Source organism: Bacillus rossius, chromosome 1 (assembly GCF_032445375.1).
Source record: "Bacillus rossius redtenbacheri isolate Brsri chromosome 1, Brsri_v3, whole genome shotgun sequence".
Lineage (NCBI taxonomy): Eukaryota > Metazoa > Arthropoda > Insecta > Phasmatodea > Bacillidae > Bacillus > Bacillus rossius.
Genome location: NC_086330.1, coordinates 314746927 through 314760366, shown reverse-complemented (window position 1 = coordinate 314760366; position 13440 = coordinate 314746927). Strand labels below are relative to the sequence as shown.

General features: G+C 38.0%; 1 protein-coding gene and 1 long non-coding RNA gene across 11 annotated transcripts in view; one reads left to right on the top strand and one right to left on the bottom strand.

The window, feature by feature from the left end:
* Nucleotides 1–13440, bottom strand: part of LOC134527924 (coiled-coil domain-containing protein 77-like) — a 109485-nt gene that overhangs the window by 43184 nt on the left and 52861 nt on the right. For 7 of the 10 annotated variants that reach the window (XM_063360963.1, XM_063360967.1, XM_063360966.1 and 4 more), the window contains exon 6: nucleotides 12222–12456. The exons of the other annotated variants lie outside the window; for them this stretch is intronic. In XM_063360963.1, coding sequence (XP_063217033.1) covers nucleotides 12222–12456 — 235 coding nt within the window. The remainder of the gene's footprint in view (nucleotides 1–12221; nucleotides 12457–13440) is intronic. 10 annotated transcript variants of the gene reach the window in all.
* LOC134527927 (uncharacterized) overlaps nucleotides 1–13440 on the top strand; it is a 51643-nt gene that overhangs the window by 37822 nt on the left and 381 nt on the right. The gene's annotated exons all lie outside the window — the stretch shown is intronic.

Sequence of the window (13440 nt, the reverse complement as noted above, 5' to 3'; positions counted from 1 at the left end):
GGAACACCTCTACACATTTGAAAATTTTTATACAGAAAACAAGAATAATAAGTCATAAATAGCATTTGTTGCATGTTATTAATGGCCGTACGATTAGTACACACTTCTATGTTTTTTTCCGGTGATTCAAACCATAAACGTCGGAGTCTAGCAACATACGTGCGGTTCTGGAAGTTGGAAGTGTATGCGTTCGGAGACGTACACGTGTCAATCTCGCTAAGCTCAGACTCACAGTTGACAAACGGAACTCCGTGAGAGCGGTTCAAAAAAAGTATCATATTGCATTATCGCCGCTGCTAATTGTAAAACCTTGACGAATTCCACAGGTTACTAAGAGACGTGTAATGTGTAGCCGCCGCTAAAATAAGAAAAAAACGACGCTGTGTTTATACTAATATCTCGTGTCACTTAAACCTCTCTGTGCGCTGGCGTGTTACGCATTGCGGAAAAAAGTTATCGTCTGTGCACATACCGTTCCACTCGTCTCACGTCACATTCTCATCAAGCACCCGAGCCCGGCAGTCGGACTGCATGCCTGACATTATAGCCCGCAGAATAAAACCATTTGGATATAAATGTTCAATTTTTAGTTTCTTTTGCTTACGAAGAGGCGACGCCGGACGTTTCGGCATCTAGGACCTTATTCACAATGCGCAGTCCGCAGTTTGACAACTTACAACCGGCAGGCGGCAGTCGGAGATAAACTGTTCCACAGACAGCAGTCCAGCAGTCGCCAGTCGAGCAGTGGGATATCATCTAACTTCATTTCGGACTGCCAGACCGTCCCGGAGCAATGGCATACAAGAGATCCCACGCGGAATGACTGAAGAGTTTTAACATCAGCCGTCGTGTTTAAAATCTGCATGGATGCAACTGACAAAGTATTTTATAAAATTGACAAAGCTATATTCTGGCTGCAGGCACGGCGGCTCAAACAGAATGGAAAAGTTGTTTCTGGTTGAGGCAAACGAATGGTGTTTAACCATTCAAAAACATGGCATATGAACATCCGAGGCCAAACATCCTGATGCCATTAAGACCAGGTGACATCAGGATGAAAGAAGAAAAGTTAGTGCTCCTGGAATACCCTCACGGGTTCAGTCCTAGGAGGTGGAGGTGGTGAGGCTAGGCCGGGCTTCGGCCCGAAACAACTTGCCAGACCGCCAGCTGCCAAAATATTTTCACCTATCAGAAAATCTTTCGCGATGATGTGGTTTAATCAAATACTCCCTTGGTCATGTTATGTAATTTTGACTGGCGACTCCGGACTGCTGACTATGAACTACGTGTTGCCTACCGATGCTACGCTAACTGCAATCCTAAATTTTGCTTTGGAATTATACAAAAAAACATTTACCACCTAAAACCCTGCAATGAAAATATTTAGCAAATATCTCAAATTTTAAAATTGATTTTTTTATGTTACCTTCTTTAATATCGATATTAATGATAATAACAATTTTAAAGCTTTAATAAAACCGGCCCGTTGTCGTATATCAGGTTTTTTCTATTTACGAAATTCATGAACACTGTCGTTTTTACATGTTTTATGTATAACGTATTCTATATAACTAATATTAAACAATCGAAGGATTATCAGCATTTATTGTGAAACTTTCCTATAATGTAATAATAACACGTGTAGGGCCTATTGACGAAACAATCGTTCGTTAAATTTTTGTAATACGTATATATGTAAATTTGAGGCAACATTCCTTTTAAACTTGCTGTGCTTATTCAAAGGAAACGTGCAATTAAAAATAATGCATCATTAGAAATGAAATTATTTTAGGAATGTGTATCTGATGAAAGACGATCCAAGGATGAATCTTTCGCACACACTGTATGCTGATGTAGAATGTAACGCCGACCCTAGTTGTTTCATGGTACGGAAAACTTAAAATTTTGTAATGAAAATTTTTGAACTGTAAATGGACCTTTCTTTTCCATCTACAACGACGCGTCTTCACAAAAAAAAAATATTTTTGTCAAAAATATTTAGTTAATATTTTTTCCTTAAAATATTCTCATCAATACTAATATTATAAATGCGAAAGTAACTCTGTCTGTCTGTCTGTCTGTCTGTCTGTCTGTTTGTTTGTTACCTTTTCCCGGCTGAACGGCTGAACGGATCGTAATGAAATTTGGCAAGGAGATAGATTATATCCTGGGGATGGACATAGGCTATATTTTGTCTAAAAAAAAAAAAAAAAAAAAAAAAAAAAAAAAAAAAAAAAATAATTAAACGTGTTAAAAAAATATATCTTAATTTTATGTAATGTGTGTCATAGATATACAAACTGTTAGTGTCATTCCTCTATGCCTGCCGTGCAATAGCTTTCAAGCCATTACGTTACGTTTTTTCTATTGTAAGGAACTAAGTAGAGAGTAAGAAAAAAATAAAGATCTTGACAGTTTGTAGTGTCACCATATTTGTTTCAATTTTCAATACCGTTTTTGTATATTACAATTTAAATTGCAGAAAAAAATCATGTTTCATAAACACATAAATAGTGAGTGTGTGTCATTTCTCTATGTCCACGAGGTCTTGCCGCGTCAATTTTCTCCTTCGGGCGAACCCGTCCGCTTAGTTAAATAAACAGCTTTTATCGTTGAATGATTTCATGATTTATTTCATGAAAATCTGCTCTCATAAAAAAGTAAGTTTTATAGTCATTCAATATGTATCTCTTTCTCTCTCTCTCTCTCTCTCTCTCTCTCTCTCTCTCTCTCTCTCTCTGAAGATCAATCTATGAATCGTTACACATTTATTTCCTTTATTTTTTTTATTTTGATTTGATACAATATGATTTCACTAAAAATCTATTTCTACCCCTTCCTATTTTCATTTCCACATTACGAAGTTTCACTTCTTCCGCGCGGAGGGACTCCACGCAATATTTTTGCATGCAATTAAAAACTATTTTTTAATGATGCCAAAGAAGTATAACTTCTCATGCGCGTACCTAAGTACACGCACCCATTTATTAAATTTAATTTCTTCTATATTTTTTCTCCCTACCTAGGGCACTCACAATTCTTTTAAATTTCACGTGTATGTTTTCAATGTCATTCGAGTTGTACAATTTTTTTTGTCAAATTGGTCATTATTTATACTTTGTTTTATTTTGGAAACATACGTATTTTAGGTATTATGACAAATAAAAAAAAATAATTACACTAATATTCTTAGGTTTTTATTGTGTGGATAGGTTGAAGTTTAATATTAAGTAGGTATATAAATTCGTAAACTTATAAATTTCTTCGAAATTTATTCATAGGTTGGTAGGGCCTACTAATATTTATATTTGTATAGTTTGAAGTTTAATATTATGTATGTACGTAAATTCTTAAACATAGAGTTATTTATTAATTTATTTAGAAAATTATTAATAGGTAGGTAATAAGTTTTTCTATTTGTCAATATTGTTATTATGGTAGATAGGAGTACAGTAAATGCCTACATTCTTATATTCCTTTATATCTCTTTCGTTTTGGAGTGTTCCCGAGCCATTCGGGGTCCTCAACATCACCCCCCCCCCCCCCCCAAGGTGGTTAAAGCCCCAAAATTTCGAAAGTTTAAATTTTTTAAAAAATCTTTTTTTTTTTTTTTTTTAGATTTTAAGTGTTTTCGAGTCATTCAGGGTCCTCGAACACCCCGCCCCCCCTCTAGGAAAAAGCCCCAAAATTTCGATAATTTTAGGAATTTCAAATATCTATTCTTTCGAGATGGAGTGCTTCGAAACATTCGAGGTCTTGAACCTCCACCCCCCCCCCCCCCCCCCCTCTCCCTTCCACAAAAGTGAAAGCCACAAAATTTCGAAAAATTGGAGGAAATTGTATTAAAATTAAGTCATTACGAACTAAAGTGTCCGGGGCATGGTGGAACTTTTACCCAAAGTCGACTTCCCACCCAATTTTGAGGGAGGGGGGGGGGATGCAGAACCCCAAAATTTCGAAATATTTCTTAAATTTAAGAATACTTTTTTACTATTTGGAGTGTTTCCAAGCCATTCGGGGTCCTCAAACTACCCTCCCCCCACAAGGAGTCAAAGACCCAATAATTAAAAAATTTCAGAAAATTTCCAAAAGCCTATTCTCTTTCGATTTGGAGTGTTTACGAGCCATTCGTGGTCCTCAACAACACACCCACCCCCCTCAGGGGTCAAAACCCCAAAATTTAAAACAATTCAAATATCATTCTCTTTCGATTTTTATTGTTTCTCAGCCATTCAGGGTCCTCAAAATCACCACTCCCCCTCTGGGGACAAAGCCCCAAAATTTCGAAAATTTCAGGAATTTCAAATATCATTTCTTTCGAGATGGAGTGTTCCAAACCATTCGAGGTCCTGAACATCCACTTTCCGCAAAAGTGAAAGCCCTAAAATTTTGAAATATAAGAATATATATAATTGGATGTTGGCATGTATGACGTCGATAAACTCTTACACCGTTTGACCGATGGCACATCGAAGTGTTTTTATCATGAAGAAGGTTTTTATGCCATCCATTTTTTTTGTAACTCGCCGCTAGATGGCGCTGTAGCGCATCAACTTCTAAACCTTTCAACCGATCGCCATGGGTAAACAGAAAATCATAGGTCACAGATACACAAACAGTAATTATGTATCATTTCTTAATGCCCAACACACTGGACATATCGCTATCCATTTTGCTGCAACTCGCGGACAATATATCACCCGGTGTTCAGCCCGGGCAAAGCCGGGTACTGCAGCTAGTAAATATATAACCCTTATAATATCGTCGAATTGCATTCTTATTTCCATTATTTTTTCACTTATTGTGACATAGTAGGCTATTCAAAAAATATGACGAAGTTGCATACAAATATATCGGGGCTCCTTGCGCTGCCTAATGTTTCAAAATGCTCTCGCTGAAAATAATATAATGACTTCATCTAGCTTAAGAGCATTTATTCAACTTCTAAAAATCGTAAAAATCGTACTTTATTCATAAGAAAATAAACATTAATGTTTATATTTAAAAAAATGTATTTCACTGGGTGCTTCATTCTGTATATTATTTTTGTTTTTATCTTCTGCCAGCCATTTTACAAAACAGATAATGCGCGTTAGATATTTTGACCTTGAGTGCTTTGCCCTGTGTCGTGCATCTCTGCGCCCGGCGAGCCGAGCCAGTCGCTCGGGGAGAGTGTTTATTAGGCTAACGCTATGTCACGTAAGTTAATACTGTGAAATGTTTTGTAATTTAGATTCTGAATTATTATTTTATTGTTTCCAAGTAAATCTGTCTATATGCCGAGTTTGATGTGCTCTTAATAATTAGGTACAGGCTGAGAATCTCGAACTATGCTATCTTACACCTCTGTCGTGAGGCACCTCTATCAAGAAGTGTGTGACTGAGTGGTATGTTTTGTGATCGAGTTGTAATTTTTGATGTTTAACATCTTGGCTCTCTGTATAAATGGATTGTCCGCAACCGAAATTGCTTTACATATTGTTACAGTAAAAAACTATGCCTGTAAGTACCATGAAGAAATTCAGTCAGTGTATGTTGGAGGATTGCGTAAGCAGTAACTTTGCATACAGCAATATTGAACTACTTTAATTCTGAATAGGAAAAGCTTAAGTAAGTTTTAATATGACAGTGACACACAAGTTCCTTTCCTTTTGATTCGGGCTAAAGCATACGAAATAATTACAATTTATCTAGCGTAACCACATATTATATTTGTCGTTGTAGCAGTTAGAACCATACAGAAATGGGACCTGTAGAGTGTCAAATATGTAGTAAACAACAAAACAATACTGCCACATACATTATGAAACATAAATTTGGGCAAAGCATGAATCATAAAAATGAGATATGCCATGACTGATTTCCTACTGTTTATGACGTAAATTAGAGGTGTAGTAAATCTAAGTGAGTGATACTTTGGTCTAAATTTGGTAGATTTAAATTTAATTTGAACTTATTGTACTGTAAGGTCCCTTGTTTAAAATCACTGGTTTTTAACCAACTCCACAGTTGTACAATACATGTGAAAAAAAAATTAACAATAAGAAATCTAGTTTTATATGCACACACACTTTATATGTATATATGTAAATGCATACACATATTTACATATCAAATGTATATATATACATTTATGATTGCGACCACTACGATGCCCATTCCCTTAGCAGTTTCCATAAAAATTTTCTGTTAGCGCGCCTGCTCCCGTGTGGGTAGCATTTCAGCAACCTTTCAAGGGGTTTGGAACTGGGAATAAAGGTTTTCATACCGAAAATATTAGCTAAAACCGTACTAGAACGTGTTCGATTTTTTCTGCTTTACCCACGAGCCAATGTTGCCAAGATGATTGACCCGCGTGTAAGAACATAAACCTGTATATATTAACTTATGCAAACATTAGGAAACGTATTAGTTTCCCAAATTAAATTTTATGGTATTGGAGTATTCTGAAATATATTTGGTAAACTAAAATAGTTACAGCATTGCTCTACTGATAATACATAATCTCCTACAAAAGTTCCCATTGACTTTGTTGTGCGTCTATAAAGCGCGCTATTTTTCAACTTAGGTAATGGAATATAATTTTTTTTCGATAAAATATTACTGATTCAAAAAATATGCTTACAGCAAATACCTACTAAAACATTTTATTTGTTTATCCTATTGTTATAATAACATTAAATTTATAGCTTAGTCATTTGGTTTGATTGTTTAATACAAGTAGTTTTAACAAATAATTAATTATCTAAATTTATTAGGAAATTATTCTCCATATATTATTACTGAATAAACTTAGCAAATCATAGAAACCCCACACCTGTTAGTCTAAACGAAAATGCGATGGTTTTCCTTCACTTCAGATTTCAGTTTACTATGCGAACTACTACATTAAACTGAGCGTGTTTATTTGTCTCACTTGTTAACGAAAATTGTTAATTACAATTTCTTTTAAGTAGTAGAATAAGTTAGTAACCAATCAGTATGTACGTACGTATAAAATATGTGAATCGGGACCATTTGGAATTAGTACAATACAAATAGCACATTTAATATTGTGAATTAGTTGAATGAGCTGTCTTATTTATGTTATCTTATGAATATATAATAAATAAACTACATTTGAGCAAACTTCATTAATTTTACAATTGCTCGGTTTTTTTAATACCGCACAAATTTGTTTTATTTTTTGCAAGTGAAGTCAGGAAGATTAAATACCAAGTTCATCCACCAGGTTACATTATTTTTAAATACACCGTGAGATTTTTTATATATTTTCAGTAATTGGTTGAATGGACAATAACATGTCTATCCTAGCCCAAAAAGCATGATTTGTCGGCAAATGCGTTGGTAGGTTTTCTGTTAGTATTCTAGGTATCGTGTGAATGGAGTAACTAATTATTTCTTCTCTTCTGCTAGATAAACTTTTGCTCATTTTTATCTCCATGGGTATAATTGAAGGTATAGCATAAATTTGGCAGCTGTGTAATGGGCTTAATTTAAATGAAGAATATGCGGTCCTAACCTTCACAAACAATAACTGGAGGATTAAATTCTGAAGTGTAAGAAGTTGAAACGCCAACGTACGAAACATATGTTCCAGATTAGGTTATCAACTAAATAAAAAAAAAAATGCTTTCTTCAAAGTCATTTAAAAACCAATTCCAAAAATTCTTTTTCATCAGAAATTATGTTTACCTTTTTTACTTGCACATACTCCCCTTTAGAACAAGGTTTTTTTTAAACCGATATAAGTTAAATCTACGCTAAAGTTTAATGACAGGAAAATGTATTAAACTGGGCATGTTTATTGGTTCAAGCAGAGCTAGAAAATTTTATCATTCAGTTACCAGTAATTTAATAGGTCTGTACTTTTAGGTAATGTTATATCGATCTTAAAAATTGCAAGACTTGTGTTTCTATAATAAGCAGATAGAGCATTATAATTTGGGAAACTGTTGGCGTAATATAGGCTTATACTGTGCGTCTTGTACGGGATAGCCTAGCGTGTGGATTATTCAGGACACAAATACAGTACACTCCCTATTTAACGCGGTTGTCGGGGGACATAACTTTTACCCGCGTTGTTGCATAACCGCGATGTTTCGATGTGACCAAGGTCAAAAGGCATAAAACACCGCCTGTGTTCTAATAGGTCGGCAAGCACGCCTTTGTGCGGACTTCGCATCCGCAGTTTTCACTAAACGCGGGTGAAAAAATAAAAATAATAAATTTTAAAGATAAATATTAAATGTTGAATTTTTTTTTCCCGCATGCCGCGCACAGTTTGTCGCACGGCCTACGAGCGCGCCACACGCCGCCATACACACGTGCGGCACACAAGCTGCTGCCAGTCTCGTGGTGTCAGCCACAGTATCTGCTTCGTCTGAGTGTCCGTAACAAAGTAAGTGCAGTGTGTGCGGTTACACACGATTCTGTGGTCAAAGTCTTCTAAATATAAATGCCATAGTAATACTTCAAACCGAATATGAATCGCAAAGTACCGAGTTTGATTGACAAAATAAAAATTCTAGATTTACGTACTTACAGACAGCGTGTCTTTTGCAGAAGTATGCAGCAGATACGTGAAAAACGATTCTAGCATTCGTACAATATAAAATAAAGAATCGTCTATCGTGTAAAGTGGTTAAACTTTGTTATCCATGCTTACAGTAAATTATAAATGGTCACATGTGGGATACAAAAATTGCGCCAAAATAATTTTAGCGCAATCAGTGGCGCCGTATTAAAAAGTCTGTTAAACGTTGTCTTTACTTATTCCATCAAACGCTGTGTCAAGTTGCTGAGTGTGTGTGGCTCGGATCGGCAAGTGTTATATTCCCCAGCCTCTGGTTAAAGGTCGGGAGGCCGCTACACATAAACATTTCCAGGCCTTGTTTACTACCTCACGGCAAAAGTGGTACAGTATGGTTTACGTAAGTATTGGACCACTGGGAATTCCTGGGCAAAGATTAAAAATACGCTAGCTGATTTACTTTACTATTTAATGTTAAAACATTATACCAAAGTAAAAAGATAAACGTGTATAATACAACGAATAATATTATGTCTGTAGGTTCAAGTTATAACAAAACATTTATATGTCTCCGCTTGTCAACACACGTGAACACGAGAAGTGTGCCGACGGAAATGAGTGAACTACTCAAGGTCACCAGACATCCCCCCTTTCGGCTTAATCGCCCCTCTCATCACTGGCGCTTATATTCCACTCCTCCGTCTACCCGGGTGTCTTGGTCGCATATTCTCGGCTCGCCTCTCCCCTCCCAGCGCTTGCCGTCAACCAAGCCTATCCAACATCAATCCCCAGCCGAGTCACGCTGGATGATGTCGCTGGACGGTGGGCTTTATCGGGTCCCCTGTCCAATGTTTTATTTGTGGGTTAAAAAAAATGTTAAGAACTAGTGTTTCATAAAATAACACTGGTCTGTATTGGACCATAATTTGAAAACACTACAAGATAGAGGAATAATGTACGGAGATATCTTGTTTAGAATTTCACTGCGGACATTTTCTACGCCTAGGCTTTTTTCTGCCCGATGCTTAGTTTGTGAGTTACAACGCAAAATTATCCTAATCGGCTGTCAACCATTTATTCCATTATTATTACAGTAGAAACTCGTTAATCCGTGACGCGCTAATTCGGGAATCAGATAATCCGGGACGATTTAAAAGTGTAGGAGAAAAAAGAGAAGTAAAAATTGTCAGCGTTTAAAATTAACGTCACGCGGGCTGGCAGCCGGCAAACACTGCAAGCCTTCGCATGGGCCGCCAAACTCTGCAACGCTGTTTGTACCGACCCTTTGTGTCGTCCCCCTTTCAGCTGTCACATTTGTCACTCTTTAAACTTGAGGGGGATGTCCTGACTTCTGCTTCCCGTCTCCCTTTGTTTGTTCCAACGCACGGCAGGCGCCTGGCGAGTGACGTGTCTGGCTGGCATTCGGCTGGAGGAAGTGCGGTGAGTAGGGGGAGGGGGGGGGGGGGGGCTACCCAAAATTTATGTGTGCAAGTTCAGCACGATCTTATCTTTCTCTCTTCGGCTGTTGTAAATGACTGTGAACTAATGGCTAGGCAGTGCCGTATTTTTTTAAGCCGAGACTAATTCGAAGACGGCCCTTGCCGTGAACGGATTATCCGGGTTTATTACTTTTTTTTTTACAGGATTTTAATTATCCGGGCATCGGCGGGTCCCAATTAACACGAATAATGGAGAGTTTACTATTTTTTATCCATCTGCTGCCAAGGCGCAGTAAGCCTCGGTAGATGTTACGTCACATGACCTTGGCCTTAACCCAGCTGCACGCCGGTGTCTGAGAAGCTTGACAAGACCTTCCGGGCTTTTAATCGCTAGTCCGTGAAATTCAGTAATCCGTGATTATCTCGATCCCGACCATCACGAATTAACGAGGTTCTACTGTTATTGTTATTATTATTATTATTGTTATTCATTTCTGATTGGGGGACATGGTTTGACCCGCGATATACCCGATTCCGCGATCTATCGGGGCGCGGTATACCGGGAGTTTACTGTATGCATTGCTGTGGACAGGGAAGCGAGCGGTCGCCAGCTACACGTTCCTTATCACCACGGCCTGCTATCATTCTCTCATTCTCTGCGTCTGTCTTTTCCCCTCCTCCCGCGTTGCGTTCAAGGTCGCGTCAAGGAAGAAGGGAAGAGGAAGGTGGCCGGAGCTGTGTCCCCCCCACTCCCCAGCTGCCCTCCTCCCTGCTCAGTGTTTCTTCGACTCGCCACCCTGCTTGGAGGAAAAACTACAACTCTTGAGCCCGAGCGGTGAAAAAATCGGCCACGAGGCGGGCCCCTTAATCACAGAACCATCATTTCAAATATACTCCTCCACAACAAACGCATGATGTTTACTATGCCATTGCACCTGACAATGGTATGTATACAGCTATCTATCAATACCCCCCTCCACCGCTGTATCCCCACCACAACTCGTACAGCGCTCTCTTTAAATACGAGAGGTCTTTTTGCCGGATTATGTATATTGCGATGATAGGTGAATTTCATTTGTATGCTGTGGCTACAAAATTCTATAAATTAGCACAGGCTTACATATATGCCTACGAGACCTCAGATACTAAAGATAACAGTTCTTGTTTGGCTTCAAACAAGTACAGTGACAAAACAACTTGATTACCAAGGTTCATAAATCTACTATGCCAAACACAATGCCCCACAAAACTATATGGTAGCTGTTGGTCTGGAAAATCCTAATCAGCTTTAACACAGAAAGGAAAAACTAAATAACAATTATTTTAATAAAATTTTTTATACCTCAAAGTAAGCTGAGCTATACTAAGCAAACATAATTGAAAAATATGAAATCTAAACATAGATATATTAAGAGCCAAATATAAGTGGAAACAAAAGTATCAATTAATATGTAGAACAGAACAGCACCAAAAGTTAAAAACTAGACAAGCAACATAATAAATCACCTTTCGGAAGCATATTTTCATGAGAATGAAAACCAACAAATACATTTAATAAAAAATATTAATTTTTTCTAAAATCAAATTTACTACCTTTATTTCATTGTAGAATACAAAATTAGTGGAGACATTTATTTATTTAAAAATTGTAACATGCCCACTGACGTTTGTGGTCTATGGCAGACACAAATTATTTTATCAATATCAATAGACATACATATAGTAATTTCAGATAATATGAACATTTTACAATCAACTTCTGACAGTCAGTCCAGCCAACAACTGCACACAATTCAACTTACACACTGTCAGTCTTACACCTGTTACAACTGACAATTTTGTTTTTCTTTATTTAAATGCTTATTGACAAAGAACACAAGATTTAAAAAAAAAAGTTGAGATTAGCTTGAAAGCACTATAATGATTAATGACAAAATTGGCATGAATTTTATTTTTAAATGCATTCTATATGCAAAGCCTTACAATAAGCAATGGTAATACAATAAAAAGTGTAAGTTCCGAAAAATATTTACCAATATAACGCACTACTAATTCTAAAATACTAATACAACATTGTGGTAGACTACAATGAAAACACACAATGTGGGAATCAGTGGTCTGAAGAGCAGACTGCACATGAACAAAGAACAGTTTTAATTCAGAAAGAAATGATTACACAGGAGCCTGTACGATGGACCAGGAATTAAAAACAAACATGAGAGTAACACTGACACCATTGCTGCACTTACACGTAAGGTTTTCAAGTCTTGCTGCAGGGTTTTCACCACTTTTGAGCTAGCTGTTAGCACTGATCCATTTCTCTGCAGCCTACTACTAAGTTCTGAGCACTTTGAAGATGCTTCATTTGCAGGGTAAACTCTGTCCTGCTCTGCTATCCAAAGAGTTTCCTTCTTCCGCCGATCGTCCTTCTCTTCAACCAAGTGGTGTGCTAGGTCACAAACCTTGTCTTGCGCATCCTTTAGGCTGGAGATCAAACAACAGTTCACAGAACAGAATCGTACAAATCCTCTTCAACTTACATTAATGAAGTAATATTTGAATACAGGAACATGAAGTATACTGTATGTATGTATGTATGTATGTATGTATGTATGTATGTATGTATGTAAGTAAGTAAATTACTTAATGCTCTCCCTTCCCATGCTATTTGAAGTAAAGATGTGTGTCAGTCGGTCCGAACGGGAACAGGGCAGCAATTATTCTGTGTGTGACATCAAACCAGCCAGAGGTGTATATATACAGGCTGTGCTCATGCTCAGAATCAACCATCATCTGGGACACAATCAGGTCATTGCAGAGCACCGTCATGTTGCAAGTCGACAGCAGTTTACAGTCTCTGCACTTTATCCGGATGTGACAAAGGACAAGAGCCAGAGAAGACGACAGTACATTTGAAGGGACGCAGAGTAACGAGCAAGTAGGTTCAGTGGAGGCAGGGAGCTGACCTGGAGGCTGTCAGTTGGCTACCGGAGTCGTCGATGAGTGGTTCGCTGGTCGCTGCAGCGAGCTGATGGAAGAGGGAGTGACATCCACACGTTATTCAACGAGGAATAGCGAATGACGCACTATTACAATAGCAAGTGAGTGAGCGAGCGGGCAAGTGCTGGGGTGCTCGCCGGCTTCCAGAGCCCTCAGCTCCTGAGCAGCGAGCACCAGGTCGAGGAGGCCTGAGCAGCATGTCAGCAACACAGAATAGGGACCTGTCTGCACAAGGAGTCCATCAGTGAGTCCTGTGCTGCCTCCACTACGAGGAGTCCCAGAGCGAGTCGCCCTGGAGGAGTGAGAAGCAGGGACACAGCGAGCGAGCGGAGCGAGCACGAATGTCAAGGGAGTACACCACTAGTATTGCACCTACAGTTGGTAAGGCACATCAACACTTCAGGAACCTAATTGAAAAACTTTGACTCAGTCACTTCCATGTCAGTAACTGATGCTGGATGTGTAACA